Below are 22,864 nucleotides of genomic sequence, written 5' to 3'. Positions count from 1 at the left end.
TCCGCCACAATGATGTGTTTGACAAGCCCAATTGCTGAGCACGCCGTGGAATCGAAACATTCGGGTCTTCCTCCACACTGGCAGCAACAGCAGCAATATTTTCGGCCGAACGCACATTACGATGATGCACAGGATTCACAATATCCGCTACGGATCCAGCTTGTTCGAATTTACGCACTACATTAGCGATTGTGTGCTCTGTAGACCATCCATGACGACCAAAATCCGTCCGTAATGCTCGAAAAACATTTGCCGGTTTTCCATCATTTTTATAGTATAATTTAACAAAACTAACACGTTGTGCGATGCTAAAACGATCCATATTGTAAAATGGCAGACATTCAACTAACGATATGACGCTTTGGTTGACAGCTATGTCAAACGGTTGTCAGCCCAGGGCTGTATACTTTCGGAAGCCCGAAATGGAAAACCATGTATAATCGCCGTAGACGTGTGTATGTCAACTGGAACCATACATATATGAACCATGAATGAACCATGGCGAACATTTTCAGTTGAATCTACAAAACCATGACCCATTCAACATCACTGAAACTTTTTTCTAAACTGTTTCGGAGATTTAGATATTTTTAATTTTCTATTCGTTTCTCAAATAATACCTGTGATAAACAACATATAATTCCATATTCTTACGTCGAAAATGTGGTCGTTTCCCAGAAACATCCTGCTACAATTTTTTTTCATCGGGTGACACATTTATTTGGCTGATTTCAGCAAGTAAAACTGTGTTTCTATCGTGTAGCGGAACGGTTTTGAGATTATTTGCTTTTTCGATTTTACACTTTGCTACAAAAAAGGAGCTTTTTGCTACGAAAATTTAATAAAATTATATGATCATTTCATTTTGACTTTTTTTTTTAAATTTTGAAAAACTGGTACGATACACGTTAAAGAATATATTTTTATTTATTCTAGCTTATTTCAAGCTTAATCATATAGATAAATTTTCCACCGGGAAAAAAAGGTATAATTAATAAATAACATTCTCAGTCCCAAAATATCTTGAATACTTCTTCAAACATACCCTGAACCCCTCCTAATCAAGTGTTTAAATCTCGGGTGGCATGTTCTAAATCTCAAATGGCATAATAAATTGTCAAAAATCTATATTTTTTAGGCCCTCCAGGCCTTCGTAAAGCCTCGTAATCAACGATTTGTATTATTCAAAAAAAAACCTAGGAACTTTATTTCCAAACATATAAACCTCATAAAACACATTTCCAGCTCCATATTTATGGTACAATTGATCCAATTGATGCCTATATCCAGGAAAATCACAACTCAAAAACTAGAAAAACGCCCTCTGATTTTTGGATATGTTATGTAAAAAAAACATCAGCTTTCAAGAAAAAATATAAAAAAAACTAGCTGACCCGGCAAACGTTGTTCTGCCATATAATGTATTTCTAGAGAATATTTTGGTTGGTAAAAATAACGAATATACTTCAAGAGAGTTTGTATGTTATCGTTCAGATCTGTCAAATTGATCTAAATGATGATTTTCACAGCGAAACATACATATGCGTATCTCTTATTTTCGATTCTCCCCCTCTTTATTTTAAATATCCTTCTTATATATGAAGACTAGCTGACACGGCAAACTTCGTCCCGCCCAAAATTTGTTTTTTGTTAAAACATTAACGTTTTCTTCCTAAGCGCAAGTTCATGAGGCCAATCGCAGAACTGTTCATTGATTGATCTTCTAATCGACCCCGTTTACTAAAAACTGGTACTTCTACCAAAACTCATTATTATAATATCAGATTATTTTCAGACACAATTCTCGTTCAAGATTTTTCAAGCACTTGCAAATAACACATTCCTTCGTTACATGGGATAAATGTTTGATACAAAAAATATGATAGAATAAATACAGACCTCTCCCCTCTTCTCCCCTTAGAGATGGGGAGGAGTATTCACAAAAGAAACGTTTCGTGCCCCCTAAAATCTTCACAAGCCAAATTTGGCTCCATTTGCTTGATTAGTTTTCGAGTTATGCAGAAATTTGTTTTTCATTTGTATGACAGCCCACCCTAAGAGAGGGGGAGGAGTGTCAAACCACCATAAAAACATTTATTGCATCCTAAAACCTCCACATGCCAAATTTGGTTTCGTTTGCTTGAATAATTCTCGAGTTATGCAGAAGTTTGTGTTTCATTTGTATGGGAGACCCCTCAGAGAGATGCGAGGAGTGTCTACTCGCCATAGAAACGTTTTGTGTCCCTTAAAACCTTCGCATGCCAAATTTGGTATTTTCTTGATTAGTTTTCGAGTCATGTATTTGTCTTTCATTTGTATGACAGCTCCCCCTTAAGGAGGGGGTGGAGAGTCTAACCACCATAGCAACATTTATTGCATCCTAAAACCTCAATATGCCTAATTTGGTTTCATTCGCTTGAATAATTCTCGAGTAATGCAGAAATTTGTGTTTCATTTGTATGGCAGCCCCCCCTTAGAGAGGGGGGTGGAGAGTCTAACCACCCTAGAAACATTTACTGCACCTTAAAACTTCAATATGCCTAATTTGGTTCCATTTGCTTGGTTAATTCCCGAATAATGTAGAAATTTGTGTTTAATTTGTATGGCAGCCCCCCACAGAGAGGGGGGAGGGGTCTAAAACTATCACGAAAACCTTCCCCGGCCCCAAAAACCCCTACATACCAATTCTCATGTTGATCGGTTCAGTAGTTTCCGAGTCCATGAGAATCAGACAGGCAGACAGACAGACAGACTGAAATCCATTTTTATACCTAAATATAGATGTGCATAATCAATTTTTTCGAATTTTTCAAATCATCTCAAATATTTTCCAAAGTACTCTATCATTCTAATTTGGGTGAAGACAAACTTACAAAATATATGGACGACGTAGATCTGATCAACCGTTCTCCCGTGATGATGAGTTATACGTACGTGGGAAAAACTCTCTTTTATATATAAATATACAGCGCCCTCTAGTCCAAAGCTATGTAAACAGAGAAAAACAAATATCATTAATCATTAATTACAAAATCAAAATCCAATTTTTTTTTGCAAGAGTGATATTCCTTCGGGGAAGACTAGCAAATTGACTTTAATTTGATATATCGATCACCCAAATCGGTTAAGTAGTTCAAGAGTTATGAAATTTTGAAAAATGTAATTTTTGGAAAAAAGTGGAAAAATTTGATTTTTCGGACCACCCTTAAAGTGAAAATGTGCACCCTAATGAAAAAAATAAAAAAGATGGGTCTAATATTTTCCGAAACGGAACAAAACTACCACTTTTCACGAAAATCTGAGAATCACTATATCGGTTTGACATGGAATAGCTGTATTATTAAAATTGTATTTTTACATTTATAATTTATAAAGTATTATTATATTTATAAAGTATTAGAGATATTCTCTAACAAAACGACTTACATTTGTTTTTAAACATTTTCATTTCAGTAATAATCAATGAAGTTCTGTCATAACCTAAAGCCATTTTTACGATAACTTTCATCAATCATTGATCCTTTCGTTCCAGATGATCGGTAGTGTAGGCGGCCGGCACATGTCGAACCGGCGGCGTGGTTCCTCGCCGATGGTCCGGCTGGGGAATAATCTGAACCTACAAGTAGAGCCACCAGACGGCCTAATCACACCACGCGTTTCACCCCGCCGGCGGAGGGCCGTAACGACAAGTGACCATAAAAGTTGTGCTTTAATACAAACAAGACTGAAACTCGGAGATATCATGTGAGTAGAGCTTTTTCATCTATGCGGGAAGATATTTTATAGCACGTTTGTTCGTGTTGGATACAAACAAAAGGTGGGAGTTTTTATAGCTGGCTGTGCTATAAGCAAAGCTTTCATAGTTATGGTAACGAGAGGAGCCAGCGCTGTTTTTGTGATTTGATTCGTGGCGTGGGTGAAATAATTCACCGAGATGATTTCCAAATGAAAGGGTTTTAGAAGTGCACTCACCATAAAAAGAACTGGGAATCAAATATTTAACACGGATAACACATTTTTAATTAAACATCAATAGTGCAGCTCGATTATAGTTTCAATTTGTGCACTAAAGTATAGTAGAACCCCAATTATCCGCGGGATAGTCGGGCAAGTTTACCGCGATAACGAAAATCACGGATAACACAATAAAGGATGGAAAATGAGGTGCAAACATATGTTTCAGCATGAAAACTATTATTAATTAATATAGAAATTGATGAACTATCCATCTATAAGGTCGTGTACACCAGTGGTCAAATAATTTAAAAGCCATGACCAAAAACAAAAGAGCATGGGCCTACCACTCACATAAATTCCATGCCTTTTATGTTCGTAAAGTAAAATAAAACTCACTCAATTTTTGAAGGTGGATTTTGATTGATGGAGTTTAAAATGTGGAGAATGTAGTACTGTAATCATCATGCTGAAGTTCGTAATCTATTTGTTTACAATCCTGAAAACTGGAAAAAGGTCGGTAGTTCTAGAACATTAATGTTTTCTGAATAAAATTGCAACTGATATCCATCGTTTTCTTGTCGAAACTTGGTAACACGTGGTTTGAACGATTCATAAGCAATGATTTTCATTAGAATGATACAGAACAAGGAAGCCTATCGACAAATTTTCAAGACACCCACTTGAATACACCTTAGTCTAAAATTATCACCGGTGAACGGTGCCGACTACAATTAATACGTTTGAACAGAGCACTGGAGGAACCGAAACGGGAGAATAGACATGCAAGATGATTTTGCTACATGACAACACCAGACCAAATGTTCATGTATGTGTCTAGAATTATCAAGAAAGGTTGCACTGGGAGATTATTTGTTCCAGACCATGGCGTCGTCCCTTTGTAATGATCCGATCTTACGAAAGAAAATCAAAATTGGTTTTAATTACTAGATCGCTTCAAAATAATCAATCCTCTACCAGCATGGAGTTGGGCCAAAATTGTGGCTTCCGATGGAGCATACTTCAAAATAGAATTTTTTTATCCCATCTGTGTATTCTATTATGCTCACTCAGCTATTCAGCTGTAACAGAGCCGAATTCTTTCGTGTACATTTTATATCCCGATAATTTGCTGTATATTACACAGTAGCCATTTAGACGTAAGAGTATTTCTATCTAATCGATATACAAGTCGCCTTTCTCGGCGTAAGAACATTCCTATTGTTCGAATGTTCACAGTTGGACCAAACACACCAGGATGATTGTTGCGAGGACGTAGTATCTAGAATAACACACAAAGATGGTCAGTTGAGGGCCCTGAGTTATGAGCTCATGATCGTTCGCTTAGTGGCAGACACGCAACCAATTAAGCTACGGACGTGCTTATGCTAATTGATGACATCCTCCTGTATCAGAGAGTATTTGATACGAACAATCCGTTAGCGTGCATTCGCGTCACGAAAATGACCCAAGAGCACTTATTGCTTAGTCATTTCTTGATGAATTTACAAGATGTTTCCACCAATAGACTTGAAAACTCCTGTGCGGACAGGTGTACAATTTTCGGACCCCTTTTCAGCAAACCCTTTTGAGTGGTGAAGCTCAAAAGCTGTAATTTAAATTTATTTGAACAAATTACAGTAATGATATTTGTAACAAACTTACATTTTGGTCTTCGAAATAATATTAAATCCTGAATATCCTCCAACAAATTTAATTTAATTTTCCTTCAGCTCTATCTTATTCGTGTCGTGCGAAAAATGATTTGAGTTGTTATGACAATATCTTGCGGGAAAGGGTAATGTCAATCGTATTCGTGTTGTGCGAAAAATGATTTGAGTTGTTATGACAATATCTTGCGGGAAAGGGTAATGTCAATCGTAACGTGTGGCCTGTAGGAAAGTGCGTATTTTCGAAAATGCTGGCAGTGACTTAGTGCCCCCACAACTCCATAAAAGTCTATTGCAATACATATAATAAGTGACCTCAGAAATCTGAACTTCCGAATGTCCTGTACCCAAAATTATATTATTTATAAAGGTCATAAACTTTACAACACATTGCAAAATTAAGCAAAGACAGCAACAAGCCTCAGAGTATTCCGAAACATATGTATGAGAGGTGGGGGTAAAACGGACATGTTAAGAAAAACTTCAATTATATCTTTGGAAACTCATGTTTCTTTGATGCAGTTTCTTGCAGTTCAATATACTGTTTTTCTACCTAATTGGCCAAATATTTTACAAAAAAGTTTTTTTCAGTGTTTTTTACAAAAAATTAAAACAGACCGAAAATTATAACATTTTTTTCGATGCGTGTATAATGGACATGTAGTGGGGGTAATATGGACAGGCTTGTAATATATGAAGCGTAGAGGTTTATCGATCGCGAGAGGAATAATTTTATTTAACCAAGGTCTGAACTCATCACGAATGTCCATTAAATGATGAGAAAATTGAATTAATCCACATAGAAGTGATATCGTGCTTTTCAGCAATATAAACGGACAGACCCTCAACTATTCTGCTTTTGGTTCCAGTCAGCTTCTAAACAGTCTACATTTGGCGATTTGATTTCCATTTATAGACGCAGGGCATTCCTTAGGAATAGATTAAACGTACTTTTCACAGTTCATCTCACTCCCACTGGCATCTGCACGTTTTACCCCACCAGTACAATTATTTCAATTATATAAATTTTTCCAATCAAAAATGAATTTACTTTTCCGTACATACCCAATATCGCTTCTCTGTTAACTCACAAACCGAAATATAACCATCAGCGAATTGAATTTTGATATTAAACCACTCAAAATTCTTAATATCGACGCCGCTAAAATTACATCCTCACGCGGAATCATGTATGATTTTCAGTTTTTGTTTCCCTTTTTCACTTTTGATCAGTATTCATTGCCATAGGGTGGCTTAAATATTATAGAATAACATGTAGAAGGTGTTCTCATTAACAGAAATCGGAAATTCAAAATGTAACTATACAAATCAACCACCTGTCCATATTACCCCCACTGTCCGTATTACCCACGGTTCCCCTAAAGAGGTTTCGAAAAATGATCCGAATCTGTGAACTGTTCGTTAGTTAACGTTAGTATAAATGTATGCATGTTGACGAAGTTTACATATACTACAAATTGAAGTGGAGTGAAGTTGGGGATAGCCCTAACGGAATACTCGTAGAAACATTTGGAATTGGTCCTACAGATGTGAGGTTTTTCTTTGGTCTAATTGATTCCAGATGCCGCTGAATTACAAAAAGAGGATGGGCAGACAACGTTGGAAGAAGGAGGAGCTTGAAAGAGCAACGCAGGCCATCAAGAACGGATTTTCTTTGACCAAGCATCGAAAGTGTTTGAAAATGCTCGAACAACAGTGAAAAACTCCATGCAGAATTCGAGATGGTCTCAATTCAATTTTTCTGATCTGGAATATGGCAAAGACACCTGGTATAGATCCCAGAACACTGTTACTGATTGTAAAATTATTCAAAAATACTTTACATACACATAAGTATGTTTTTTTCGATGAAACACACACTGGACCAAATCACCCCACACCCCACGCTTTAAATTTTAATGTCCAAAAATCATCTCTTTTATTTTATGATATATTTGGTAGTTCAAAACTTGATATAATAATTAAACATTATTGATTGAGAGAAAACAAGTGTAGCTTAGTATACAATGTGACATTTTTTATTTAGACCGCATTGGTTTGGATATATTAGGCAATTTGCTTAGGTGGTCCAAATTCCCCCCTTTTCCCCTATATCCCATGTTATGAAGGGCATATCAGTTTTGAAATAAGCTAACATCATTTCGAGAGATTTGATGTGAAAACTGGAATGTAGCTGGGGATAGTCCAATCGGAATACTCGTAAATTCATTTGTAAAATAAATGGCTATAACGAATTTTTTTTCTGAGTTGAGTCAAATCTGATTGCGAGTTTCAGTGGGAATGTTATCCCTAGAGTATGATAACATTCCCAAAGTCACGGCTGCTGCAGACATAGGTATTTATTTTTATTTTATCTTGTTTTCAGGTTCAGATTCATAATACAAAAATAAATTCTTATAACTAATTATCTTAAAGATAACTCATCCGACTCAAACCTTTGTAGAGGAATTAGGGTGGACCATCATTATTATATAAAAACTAGCTGACCCGGAAAACTTCGTCCCGCCCAAAATTTGTTTTTTTGTTATCAATACCTTCAAACATTCACGTTTTCTTACTATGAGCAAGTTCATGGGTCCTATCGCAGAACTCTTCATTGATTGATCTTCTATTCGACCCCGTTGAATTTACCTTTTACTATAAAATTCTTAGTATTTCTAACAAAAGTCATCGTTATAATATCAGATTATTTTCAGACACAATTCTCGTTCAAGATTTTTCAACCATTTGCAAATAACGGGCCTGATTCTCGAATACACTTCACGGTAGAAACAAAATGAAATGTATCCGCGATGACCACGGTACGGTGTCGACATCTGGATATGAAATTAGTTTCCCACTAAAACTTATCATTATAATATCAAATTATCTTCAGATTACATTTTTGTATGAGATTATTATACCACATGAAGAAAACAAAGTTTGCCATTCACATTAAACACCAGTTTGATACGAAGATGTTTATTATAATTAATGATTTTTATTTGAAAAGTGCTCATTCTGCCTGAAAACTCATTATTATCTTCGACACATCACTAAGTCGTAAAACGTAGTTCAGTGACGTGCCGTTTATTTCGTTTTCACCGTGAAGTGTATTCTTTCTCCGTTACATGGATTAAATGTTTTATACAGAAAATATGATAAAATAAAGACAGCCCTAAATCGGACAATTCCTTCCTCGAGTTCTGCTCATATCAACACATCCGACGATCCTTTTTTTTGTATAAAGGGTGTGTCACATCAAATTGCATCACGGAAAAAACGCTGTAGAATTTTAATTTTTAGGAATTATATCTTCAGCTTTCGCTTATAATCAGATAAGAGTGTATAGATCACATTCGCCATGCTTCACTGTCAATTTTTCGTAAATTTGGAAAAATGTCGTCGAACGAAAAAGAGCGTCGTGAATTAATCCTGCGCACTCATTTCGAGAATCCGGAGTTGTCACATCGGGACATCGGTAAGATGCTGGGAATCGTCCAATCCACGGTCAGCAGAGTACTAAAACGATACTTCGAGAACCTAACCATCGACCGGAAGGTGAAGAACGGCAAAAATGGATGCTCCGTCAGTGAAAAAGATCACAAGCGCGTAGTTAAGCAGTTTAGACGTGATCCGAGAAGTTTGGTCCGGGATGTCGCCAATAAGCTGAATTTGTCAGGGTCATTCGTCCAGCGGACCAAGCAGCGGGAGGGCCTGCGTACATACAAGGTTCAGAAGGCTCCTAACCGCGACGAAAGGCAAAACATTGTGGGGAAGACGCGAGCCCGGAAGCTGTACACCGAAATGCTGACAAAGCCGCATTGCCTGGTAATGGACGATGAAACCTACGTCAAAGCGGACTTTCGTCAGCTGCCGGGCCTGTTGTTCTTCTCCGCAGAGGACAAATTCAGCGTTCCGGAGGAGATTCGCAAGCAGAAACTATCCAAGTTTGCCAAAAAGTACATGGTGTGGCAAGCGATCTGATCTTGCGGAAAGCGGAGCGCTCCCTTCGTGATGACCGGCACGGTAAACGGGCAGGTTTACCTTAAGGAGTGCCTACAGAAGCGCTTACTACCACTATTGAAGCAGCACGAGGGCCCGACCATCTTCTGGCCGGATCTCGCTTCGTGTCACTATTCAAAGGACGTGTTGGAGTGGTACGAAGCCAACGGGGTCACCTTCGTGCCAAAGGAAATGAACCCGCCCAACGCGCCGGAGCTTTGCCCAATAGAGAAATATTGGGCGATTATGAAGCACGCCCTCTGGAAGAACCCAAAAGTTGTCAAATCGGAGGCGTACTTCAAGAGAAAATGGATTTCTGTTCAAAAAAAAACTACAACCTGGCGTTGTACAGAACCTTATGGACGGGGTAAAGAGGAAGGTGCGAGCATACGGGCTTGGGCTCGAAGTATGAATAAAAAGAAAATGCCAAAAGTTCTTTAATAGTTCCAATTCCGAACAAAGATCAATTTCGCTAGCGCAAACATCAAATGGACTAACAGGACTGACCACCATAAAAACATTTATTGCACCCTAATACCTTTACATGCTAAATTTGGTTTCAATTGCTTGGAGAGGGGGGTTGAGAGTCTAACTACCATAGAAACATTTATTGCACTCTAAAACCTCACTATGCCTAATTTGGTTTCATTTGCTTGAATAATTCTCGAGTAATGCAGAAATTTGTGTTTCATTTGTATGGCAGTCCCCCCTTAGAGAGGGGGGTGTAGAGTCTAACCAACATAGAAACATTTATAGCACCCTAAAACCTTCATATGCCAAATTTGGTTTCATTTGCTTGCTTAATTCTCGAGAAATGTAGAAATGTGTGTTTCATTTGTAGGGCAACATTAAAAAATAGCGAGCACTTAGTTGCGCACCTTATAATTTTTTTTAACCTTCCTATACTCGCGTATAGGTCTGGCAGACCGACCATCAATGAGGTGGCTGAATTAAAGGACTATTATGAAGGACTGAATGAAGTTTAAGAAAAAATATATTCTGGGGTTTTATCACTCAATTATATCTTTTTCTTTGAATATAATTTTTCTGAGCAAGGTATCTGGCATATTATTTGTGTTTCAACGACTCGTGAATCGTTTATGCCTATGATACCGTGATAACTCCGATGTGTTATTTAAACAATTACACTAATTTTGCGACCAATGAATAAATGTGTAGAATGGATACATTATAAATCATGATTTATTTTGATATAAATATTGATACGTTTCAGTCCTTTAAGACTTTGAGTCCCGGTTTGTTCCTACCGTGCTTTCCATTCAGTCCGCATCAAGAGCATTTGTGCAATACTAGTGTCGGTCCCCGCTCCCAAATGTATTTTTTTGTGAAAGAAAATAGTCAGAATTTCCATTACTAAGTAGTCACATAACGAGAAATATACAAACTATATTCTTCTTTGTTTCCTTATTTTGTAATTGTCAGTGTCGGTAATCGTGACGTTTTTCTAACGAAAAGCTCAATGTCAGTCCCGTGGGTCCGACACGGGGCTCAACGTGTTAATAGTCCTTATCATAGGATTTATAGTTTTGTTTCTTACAAATAACCATCTTAACAAATTCACTCAGAAGTTATATATACGTCTACCAAAGGTCATCTAAGCAAAACAAAACAAAAAAGTGCATCACCAATGCTTTCCGTAGGTGTCCGTGAGCTAAAAATATGATTCCCATGTACATAGTATTAACACGATATAATGCTATTATGAAATCACGTTTGCATACTTCCCATTCACCATTCACAAGAAGAGCAGGTCCACTCGCTTGACACCTGTTTGGATGGTTTCACGCTTGTACATGCACAACATTGGTGGAAAGCTACTCTGCTGACTGCTCTATTGACACATTTTACTGTCGCATTCTCCCACGCGCGAAGCCACCCCTCAAAATACGGCCGCTCTGTGCGTATCGCCACCTCGTGTTCACGGCGCCAAAAAGCGTCATTTGCTCGGCTTTCCAATGTTTACATACCGGTCGTTTCGAAATCCTGCCGACAGCTCACACACTTATATCTCGCACACTCGAGCGAAGGCAGTTCATTTTCCCCTCATTTTCACAACAACACATTTCAGGAATAAACTTTCCCTATCGATACAAGCTTTGCACTGGTGGTAGAGCCATACCCAAAAGTTTGGGAAATTGAAAATTTCCGTTCAGGCGACATTCGCTGTCGATCTTTGCTCTGATTCGGACATACGCCTTGCCAGTTCTAGTCTTGCCCGTTTTTTTTGGGTGTGTAACAACCTAAAATTGTGTCAGCAGGGAGGACAATTGTGAAAATCCTTACCCCGTGCAGTGTTATTTGGCCAACTGAAAGAGTAATCGCACTGTTTTGACAGAAGTAAAGTTGAATACAGTCGGAAAATTGGGAAAATGGGAAGCTGTGAAATTCGTTCGAATCTAATTAGATTAATTTGATTTCACCCTGATTGGGATATTTTCCAAGTGCGAGGAGGAAAGCACAGTTCAAATTGTCGATTTTGGTGATACGAGAATAAGGAGTTAGGAAAAGCTGGCTGGAAAGAAAATTGTTTGAAATCGGGTTGAAAAATATGTGGGAGAGAAAAGATGTTTTATAATGCTGGGTAGGTGAAAATGTTGAAGTTTCGGAGTTAATGAGGAAATAAATCCGAAAAAAATTGCAATCGTGTCAGTGTGTATGCATGTATGTTGGATAGCGAACGAAGGAAGGTTCAAATATTACGAGTTCACGGAGGTGGAAAATTTGCAGTGATCTATAAAAAAAAGCTCTGCGACAGTGTTTGTGAAAGCTGCGAGCGATCGGTGCGCCTCTGATGGCAAATTCGTGAGCATTGCGAGATCGTGTAATTTTCATTTGTAGTGTCAAGAAGAAAAGCGTTTCTGCGGGTGCTTGACGTGAAGAAATTTGTTACTTACTCGAGGGTTCGTGAAAGGTACCCTGAGTAGTCCCAATTTTATCTCGCAGTACTTTTATACGTGTACATTGTGGAATTGGTTGCTGTTATTGTGCGGAATACAAGTGCCGGACAAATGAGTGCAATAGGTTTGGTGTAACCAATATGGCCGAGTGGTCTTCATACAGAGGTGCAGATTTGGATATTCTGACGGTTGGTTTAAATATATCTTACTAATCTATATGTCAAGTCCATCTATAATGATTTGTTCTAACTGATGAATAGCCGTCGAAAGTTAAGTTATTGGATATCTAGTCTATTCACGCGAATATATATCATCATCACATCACAAAAAAACCTGACCTAAAAGCGTAAACTCTATACGAGAAGCTTACAAGTATCGAGTGGAAAAATCAATGTATACATTCTATTTATTATCATCATGTTATGGCCTTTGGCACACCATGGCATGTGTCGCTCGAATCAACCCCGCATCTATTGCATACGGTGCCAGGGAGCTCAGCCAAAATGTATTCCCATGTGGCTGGAAACACAATACACAAGGATCGGAAAAGCTATCCTGCGTGACTAGTCATACGGAAAACATGGGGAAAGAAAGTGGAGAGGTTTTCCGTCGTATCATTTTGTCATTACACACACACTAATTTGGCAGTTTTCAAAGTTGCAAACCATGCTGATAACGAAACGTTCATCCTTCGACAAAGGCGCTAAATAAATTATCACGGTATTGGTGATCATTGCGGAATAGCTTTTTATCCACCGAGTGCATCTCGAGATGTGGCTTATATTTACGTGATGGAGGTTGATTCAGCACGTCAATCGGTAGTGAGTGAGCAGTGATACCAACGCTTCGCATTTTTTAGGATTATCGCGCATTTTTAATACGTTTCCTGATTTACAGATTAGCGCTCTTTTTGACCTGATTTGCTGAAATCATTATCATAATCATTCTTTAAATCATAATCAATGAATACAGCAAACTGACGCTCTGGCAAAGTTTTGCTAGTTGAAAACCGTGAATGGGAACTTGCATAAAAGCTTACCCAAAAGAAGGTTGACGGCCTGCACTTGTTTAGTGTTTTCTATTCCTTCCGTTTTGCTATCCCAATTCGATTAACACTGGATGGTAGAACAATGATCATTCAGCGGGAGCGATCTTAGTCATACTAACGGGCCCGAGTGTGTTTGTTGTTTTCGATACTGAATCCATTCATTATTTCCGCAATCGATTGACTCAGATGAAAATACACGGCAACACTGTGTTTCAATGTTATTTCATAATACAGGTCGGACTCGATTATATATAATCGCAATTTCACTTTTAACGTTAACTTTCGAATGCAATACATAATCGAATCACAAAAAAAGCAATTTTTCTATTAATGTTTGACATTCATACATTAATGAAAAAATTGTTTTCTTGAGATTCGATTATGTATAGGATTTGAAAATAATTGTTGAAAAAATGGTCGACTATATATATTCGAGTCCGACCTGTATTATGAAATTATTTCAATTGTCGACAGGATAGTATAGCAACCGAGACTTTAGGTATGAGAGAACATCACCTTATCATTCGGTTTGTTACAAGTTTGTTGATAAGAATATGAATGAATCAGAACACAATTAGATTTTTGTTTTTTTTTCTAAACTCTACCCTTCTCCACTTTTTTATTGCTGAACCACTGGTTTGCTTGCTGTCGATTGCTCATCAATTGTATTTTTTTATAGTCCATCAGTTTCCTTAACATGTTTTAGAAACATAAACCAAGGGACGTAACGTAAGAAGAGGGTTACTATATCTACAGAATAATTTACACAGATTTTTTTCCAATACGACTTGATTGTGATAGCCTATGAACGAACATTGATTCACCGGAAAAGCTATTGCTTCCGATTCCTTAGAATAAGACTAATAATAAGAATAAGACAATGCAAAGAAATCACAACACCATAGTTATCCATTGAAAACCAAGCTACTTTATGATTTCATGTGTATTTTACCTCAAAATATCACGATATCGTAAGTGTTTTCAACTTGTTTTTTGTTTCTTCCCAATAAACCTCATATTCAATGTAATCAATGACGATATTTTTTTTTGTTTACCGATCCACATATACTTTGTCTACCATCCACCCTTTTATGTGTTACACTGATATTCATTAGATAATCATTTTCAGTTAGACAGTTGAACTTCCTGTCAGAAGCTTATTTTCTTTTTTTTTATTCGTTACAAACCGTTTGACGGTTATGCGTATATATAACAAACGACTCTCTTTAGGGCTAGAGGAACTGGTACAAATTCGGTACCCCATTTTGTTTTTTTGGACTTAGCTCTTGGCCAATGCTCGGAATTTCTCCATATTACGTCAGCTTATGAAGGGATCTATTGCGCACATTTCCGCGCAAACCGATTTCAAAAATCTTGATTTGGTTCGGAGCTTTGAGCATAGAAGTGAATGAACTCAAATTCGAGTACCCGAGATGACTGGGTATAAATTTGGCACCCCTTTTTTTATTTTTTCAAATTAAAAGAATCGTCCTGAAATCACTGAAAAGTGTATTTTTTGACATTTTCATACAAAATAGAAGTGAAGTACACTATCTTACGTAAATTAACTCAACTTTGACGAAAAAGCATGCAGAAACTTCAGTTTACAGTGCATATCGTTTCAATTAAGTTTTCGGCACTCCATACGTTTTGGCAGCCCAATTTGTACCAGTTCCTCTACTATTTGGAGTTTCAAAAGAGTTAAACTAACAGAACAATGAACCTGAACAATGAAAAGAATTACATTTAAAAAAATCACTGTTCTGAACAATGACAGTCCTACGTCAAGCTGCCATATAAATGAAACATAAATGTCTGCATAACACGAGAGCTAATCCAACAAATCGAGCCAAATTTGGCATGTAGAGGTTTCTATGGTGAATCAACACTCCTCCCCCTTCTCTAAGGGGGAGGGGGGACTACCATACAAATGAAGCATAAGTTTCTGCATAACTCAAGAACTAATCAAGCAAATGGAACCAATTTCGGTGAATGGAGGTTTTATGGGGAAATAAATGTTTCTATGGTGATTTAATCGCTGGCCTATCACGATTGAGATGAAATTTCGAGCAGGCACAAATGTTTATGTAGATTTTTGTGAATTCCATAGTTTGCTTTCAATTATAAAAAAAATTGCATAAAGGATATATGCATTATGTAAATCTCGTGCTTATGTAAACGATTGATGCGATTTCTATAAATCTCATGATATTTCTTCACCTTAATATATCACTTATATAGACGCGCCACAAAAAATGCTAGTCAACCAATGTAATACCGACACTGAGACGGGAAAAGGTCCTCTTGGAACGTTAGTATCATTCAAGAGATGAAAGAGGGAGGAAAGAGTAATTGTTGACTAAAAGGAGGACCTTACTCTGAAAGGTCAGAAAATAAGAAATTTTCGTGATTTTTTCCGGATGAATTTAATTTGAGTTTTGGAACATTTGGATAGTTGATAGTTGGATAGAGATATATTATGTAAATATGTATTTTTGGATGCCAATGTAGCGACTGACACTGCTGGCAGTGAATGAAGTTTCAATGAAGGATCAACCGGGCAAGGGCGGGAAACAAGTACCAACCGTTTCGAAAATTCGGAGAGTTTGAGGGTTAAGACGTCTCATTGCATGAATATTATTTTTGCAAAGCATTGTATTAGCATGAAAAATTATTTTCCAACAGCAAAAGTATCAAAACCATATAGCTGATTCATAAGTAATGATCTGATTTTTTTTCTTTCTTGAAACCCGAGTGTACATCCTCTCGCATTATCTCGACCATATTGCATCGTACCACATTTTCGCACACTGTTAAACGGAGAAGTGGACTGCTGAGCCTCTTACAGCGGTATCCCATTTCTAGGTTATGTTTGCGCTGCAGCGTTTCCTCCCAGCGTTCCCAACCTTGGGGCTCTTCTGTCCACTTTCTTTCTATGGCAGAACCCCCCCATTTGTCTCTTCCAGGCGTTCGCCGGGTGATGTGCTGAATCATGAAAAATTATCGAGAAATTAGAAGAGACAATCAGCTCGCTGTAAATACCCCTTCCGCCCGACAGAAATGGGGTCAAACCAACCGGATATTGAAAACGAAGTTGGGGAGAGATATTCCAATTGGTTTTTTCTCCTGGCAATTTCCTTGTCAATTGACTTTGGAGCCATTTTTCCATTTTTGTCTCTTTTTCTTGCCCACAACCCTGACAGCATTCCGAGATGCCTTGACATTCAGCTAGGCCTTGCTGTAAGTAGTCAGATCCACGAGCATTGATATTGGCGGACAATAGCCGAGGTTATCGATTTTTAATTAGCGTGGCTCATGGAGTGCCATTTTTCTCCTTCTATTTTTGCCGGAATCAGTGCATTGTCCAGCTGTGAACGTGCCAGGTAGGTAAGTCTGCTTCGAAGTGTCTACTGCCCCATTCTGATTTAAGAGATTCAGGTCTTGTACAATCTGATCAAGGTATACCCAACGTTTTGTTTTGACATTGACGGAAATACTCTTTCTGTAAATGCCCTTTGTTGAATAACTAATCAGTTCGAGTTTACTTCTTGTGATCTTGTCACCCTTTTTATTTATTGAATGATTAGGTTGACATAACAGTTACAAAATCATAAAATACACAATGTCATCAAACAATATTTACGTATCTACCTGAAAAGGTTCACAAGTGTACGCCTCATCATTATAAGCCTGAAAAAGATTTTGCTCCCTCCAGCTGAGCGAAAGAGCAACTGCAACAGAGAACTCACCAAAACGGTACATCCGTATTGTTTTCTGATCTCCCGTCCATTTGAAATAGCATCGGAAGTGAACTGAAAAACTCCAAAGCACCCCTGCTTATGGTTGTGACCCAGTTTCTCCCTACATTATTGTACTCCCCCAGGATGACACAAATTTATCGCAAGACGTAGCTTTTTGCTCGAATGGGGATGCAATACGACACGAGGAGCGATGAAATATGAATACAACTTTTGTGAAAAAGCAACTCAGTTTTGAAATCCTGACAGAGGAATACCAGTTTTATGATATAACTGCTGCTAGTCTTTTGCTGGTGGGATCGGTCAGCTAATGTAATTAACATTCAGCGAATCTAAAATTCGCCCACAATATGCGTTCATTTGTGTTATACCATTTACACAATGTGTATATACATTCGTGAGTACAGAAGATAATCCCGAGAGGTTTGATTCCACTGACACTCCGACCCATATTCGTAGGTTCGTAGCTGTTCGACAGATAGGTACTGAGGTTTACCATTGAATAGAATGTGCTCAGTGTTATAAAGAATGAACTGTTTGTTGGGCGCTCCATAGGAAGAAGGGAAAATTAATTTTTCCTTATCGAGTGTTTATTCCTTAATATATTATACTGCTCTTGGAAGGAGTTTTTGCTATACTGGTAATATTTTTATTTTTATGAATTATTTTGACTAAGTCAATATAATTCAGTTATAGAAAAATAAATGATCAGAAACATGATTATGTAGGTTCGTGATCTTGTAGAAATGAATACTAACAAATTTTGAAAAGACGCCTCTACGGAATTCCATTTTAATATAATACTACACCAACTAGAATAAAACATAGTAAAAGAGTCGTACTATTCAACTCAAAGCTGATTTTTTAGGTACTTCCCGACCAATTTTAAAGGACGATCTATGGACCCCCTTCTCTATACATTTTTTTGGTTTTTAAATATTTTTTTTTTATATGAGGCTCTGTATTGTGTCCAAAAACTATAATGTGACTCCACACTATTCCAGTTACATTCGACTAATGAAGATGCATGGTGTATTGATGAGTTTTTGTGGTATTGATATTTATTGAAAATTTTGGGTCTTGTTTTACCCAAGGCGCCTAGAAGTATATCCTAAGGTGGGCCAACTTGCTAAAACCACTCTTCAGCCATCTTGGAAGTCTACTGTGCTTTGTTTGTAAACAAAACGCAATACGCTAGTGCCGAAGCTCGCTCGTGATCAGTCTGTCTCTTTCACGCTACAAGCAAATAATTCCCCTTCTGCTTTCTTCCGTACTGTTTTCATATACCGCTCCCCTAACCAACTTAGTGACGAAACGGCCTCACCTAGTACCATAGACCCGTCTTGGTTTTACCTTATTACTAACATGCGTCTCCATTGGTCCAATCTAGTTGAAGTTATCTAATGGAGATGTGAGGTAGTTTCGACATAAATCATGACTCAATATTCATAAAAAATACTTCTGCCTTTCTCAATTTGTTGATATGTTATGTAATAAAATATGAGCTCATGGAAATTAACATGAATATTTTTTAACGTTTTTGCGTGAAAGAAGAAAGTAATTTTCTGTAAAAAAAATCCATCTGAAGTATTACAAACTTTCAAAAGAAGGGATATTCGGCTAAATCGGCCAAAAAAGTTTGCCATTCGATAGAAATAAACATACGAGAGTTAAATAAAATCGTTTCTTTCTACGCTTTTCTACGCTTGAATTTTTTCTCTTTCTTTGTACCTAAAAATTCAGCTGTGTACAACTTAATAGTACTAAACAGAGTTATTTACTAAGTTTTCTACCAGTTAGTATGGTATTCTCTCCCGCTCCTTATGATTAGTTTTTCCAAGTTTTGGGTAATATGATCTTCCAAAAATTTGTTAGTATTCTTCTCTACAAGAAAATAGATTTTTTTTTTCTGCCATTGGACCACCCTAATCGGAATTGAATATATACAGTAATCGGTATCCAAGCAGTATCATATATAGTTTACGACCTATCTTCATGCCTACCAAGTTTTTTGAGTATAATTTCATTAAAATCGATCGAGCCGTTTCGGAGGAGTTCGACAACGAACATCGTGACACGAGATTTTTATATATATAGAGAAGATAATATATAGAGAAGAGAAGAGATAATATTATACCAAATCCAGCGCTGGCAGAAAAGATATCATCTTTGGCAGAAAGAATTTTTTTTTTGTGTTTCAAAGTCTTTAATTATGATAGGCGAACCATCAAAAACATTTCCTGTCATACTACGTTTCACTCTGTTAGTTGACAGTGACACAATTGCTGCCCTTTCCAGCATAAACATACATCTTCCCTCTACGCCATCGGGGTAACTTTTGCATTTTAAACGAAAGATAATGCATTTTACTTGTGCACTTACTTCCGCAATCACGTTTATCTTGAGCGTCACATTGTCTCATTGATATTAATGTAGCCATGAAGTGCCGCAGTTTGTGTTGGGTTTACTCATGCTTCATTGTATATCTTCACACAATCGATAGCAATGTGATTAGTGCACGGAGTGACGCTGTAACATCCATGTAAAATTAATAATAGTGAGTTTGGGGTTTGAACCCATTTTGAGTAACCCATATTATTGATTTTTGTGAGCTTTGCATAGACAGCACATAACACCCGCGGATGATATGTTGAAGAGATCTGATATGTTAAACATAATTTGCCTTTTTATCGACCATCGTGGTAATGGGAAAAAAATAAACGTCCAGATTTCTGCTCCGATGACTTTGCGAGTAAAACTTCCACTTCACTGAACCAAAATTTTGTTCCATGCGTGTAATTCAGATACAACGGAAGTGTAATTCTATTTAATCGGACAACCCTTCTTGGCTAGCATCAAACGCTGAATGCCATCAGTGCGTTACTTTTTACGCGACGTCATTCGGTCGGAAGCGGAGGACGGTTTTTTTTCTTTCGTCTGGGATAAAACATGCCGTCTGAATGAACAGAGGTTTTTTTTATTAAATAACAGTACAGGTCGGACTCGATTATATGTGATACGATTATATACAATTTTGGACTCGATTATATACAGTTTGGAAAAAAACTTTTTTTTTATATTTCAAATATGACTTATTTCAAGAAGAAATGTAACCTTCCAACGTTAAGGCGTAATTTAAGTGGCTATTACATGTACAGTGGGGTAAAAATCGGGATTTTTGAAGATTTTGCTTTTTTTTTTTTTTTTTTATATCTGTATTATAGTGACTTTTAACACTTTTGGCTGGTTCGTCACTTTTTACTTCCAATTTTGGAAGAATGTTGGGAGTGAGAATTGAACTCGTGATCTTCAGCGTGAGAGGTATGGATGTTACCACTACGCCAGATCGGCTCCACAAGATTTTGCTTGAATTTTCACCAGGAATTGTTGATATCAAAATTGCAGCCAAACTAAGAACGATAGAAGTTGAGTGTCAAAGAACAAATTGTCGAGCGATTAAAAAACTTCAATTTAATTGATAAAAACAATCCAGTTTAATATAAACTTTTCGGATGAAATTAATAATAACACATTAAAAATTATTAACATTTATGTTTTTCACTTCCAAATGTTATTAAAAATCCATTAATTTAGATGTTCCACTACTATATCCTGTACTAAATTTTCTCATCTTTCAAATGAATGCAACAGAATCGTCTCCTGTAGCGAACTTTGTAATGTAGAGCCAGTTTGAGGCAACAGAGTCCGAAACTAAAAAAAGTTCTATAACTCTGTTATTGTTGAAATTCGAACATATGCGTAGAAGGATTTTTTTCATCAAATATGATCGTCTATCACCTTCTGAGAGAATCTGGATAAATTTATTTTTTTATGTGAGAAAGGTGTTTTCTGGCTTTGAGGGAATGAATCAAAAATCAAATTCCTCTTTCATATTCAAAAAACAAAAAATACATGCAAAATAAAACAAATAAAACAAATTTTTTTGACTCGATTATATACAGAATTCGATTATATACAGTGAAAAGAAATCAGAAACTGTATGTAATCGTGTCCACGCTGTATTATTTTTTGAGTCATTTCATGCCAAATTAGCCGAAAAAAGGTTTGATTTTGATAAGATCCTTGTTTAAGCCTTGTACCACGATTTGCATTATCATACGACCAATTCAAATAATTATTGTTTTTTATAAGGTTTCAAAAAATTGTTACACGCAACTCTGTCTGATTGAAAGATGGCGAACGACAATATTTGCCGTAAGTGATTGATGGTATTATTTAATGAAAAATTGCAAGCATACTTGTTCAACTTGGATCACTTTGGAGAAGTGTGTAGTCTACTAGACTATGCTACACCCCTGCCAGAAACAGTAAACATGCAATTTTTGTATTGCCCAATTAAGTAGATTTCTAATAATTTAGATTTATTCGGCAGATATGAGAAGTGTTTGAATTCAATGTTTTTTAATTCTAATAGTAATAACTAATCTAATTAATTTAACCCTTTCGTCGCCACGTCACCCAGGTATGGGTGACACATTCCTCGTTCAAATTTAATAGGATTTTCAAAAGGAATTTTACAGCATAGGCACCTAAATGTAACTATAGGATATGTAGAAAAATAATAAAATCATAATCATATTAATATAATGTATATACTATACTTTTTATCAATTTAAAGTATAGAAGATTTGTACTGGAGTTTTTGCGCGTAACCCGTACAATATGACTTTGGCATGTGCTATTGTTGTCAATTCGTGTTCAAATAGAAAGAAATTTCACTGGATCATGTAAAAGTTGTCTACAAACTATGTTTGGTCTTCATTTAATAAATCATCCGCAATTTGGACCTCGCGAGAAACTCAAAAACAGCGCATTGGGCGACGAACGTGTTAATAAACTAGTTGGTCACATGCGAAAGCATGCGCGGATATCTTTTGTTCGTTCTATCTCTCTTATTCGAAAGCAGCTCGCGTTGTCGGTAGATCTATGAGGGCAGGGCGGGTCTGCAACGAAAAGAGAGAATGTCACGGTGAAACAACGTTCAACCGTCAAATACAGGAACTGATTGCACCTAATCGCTCCTCGCACGCTCGGTGAGGACGCTGATGCAGGTCACAATCAGGTTCAGGCTTACCTCCACCGACTGCTTCCGTCGGTTCAGGATACGTCTTGAAGGAAGCTGCTTCTACTTGTAGGGACTTGATGACTCCGTAGTGGTTATCCTCGCGGTCCACCCACGACCTCTTCCGGTTGGCACGTTTGACTGCGGCGATTAACGGATGCCTCTACTTAGTAAACCACTTCCACTCGCGGAACTACAATGGAGAAAGCAAATTTGGACAAATAAATCAAATGAGGATGTCGATTCACGTGTTGACTCGCTCACGGCTCAATACAGAAGAACTAGTCACTCGTCACGTATCCACCATTAGGACTCTTCGCCCCGTCATGGCTGTCGTTTTGGGCTTTCGCCGAGGAGTGCTATTTCACAAATGACGGCTGATGTAGGGATAGGACTGTGAAGTTTGATTTAGGGAATAAAAGGGATAA

General features: G+C 37.2%; 1 protein-coding gene across 23 annotated transcripts in view; it reads left to right on the top strand.

Moving 5' to 3' along the window:
* LOC129776386 (voltage-dependent calcium channel type A subunit alpha-1-like) overlaps positions 1 to 22,864 on the top strand; it is a 266,278-nt gene that overhangs the window by 120,829 nt on the left and 122,585 nt on the right. For 22 of the 23 annotated variants that reach the window (XR_008743100.1, XM_055781992.1, XM_055782004.1 and 19 more), the window contains exon 3: positions 3,533 to 3,744. Coding sequence is in view for 21 of the 23 variants with exons in the window: in XM_055781992.1 (XP_055637967.1) it covers positions 3,533 to 3,744 (212 nt within the window). In the remaining 2 variants the exon portion in view is untranslated. Of the gene's footprint in view, positions 1 to 3,532; positions 3,745 to 11,824; positions 12,736 to 22,864 lie in introns of those variants that run through there. The other variant, XM_055782005.1, reaches the window with a different exon arrangement.

The sequence above is a fragment of the Toxorhynchites rutilus genome, chromosome 3 (assembly GCF_029784135.1).
Source record: "Toxorhynchites rutilus septentrionalis strain SRP chromosome 3, ASM2978413v1, whole genome shotgun sequence".
NCBI classification, from domain to species: Eukaryota; Metazoa; Arthropoda; class Insecta; order Diptera; family Culicidae; genus Toxorhynchites; species Toxorhynchites rutilus.
This window is presented reverse-complemented; position numbering and strand designations above follow the sequence as displayed.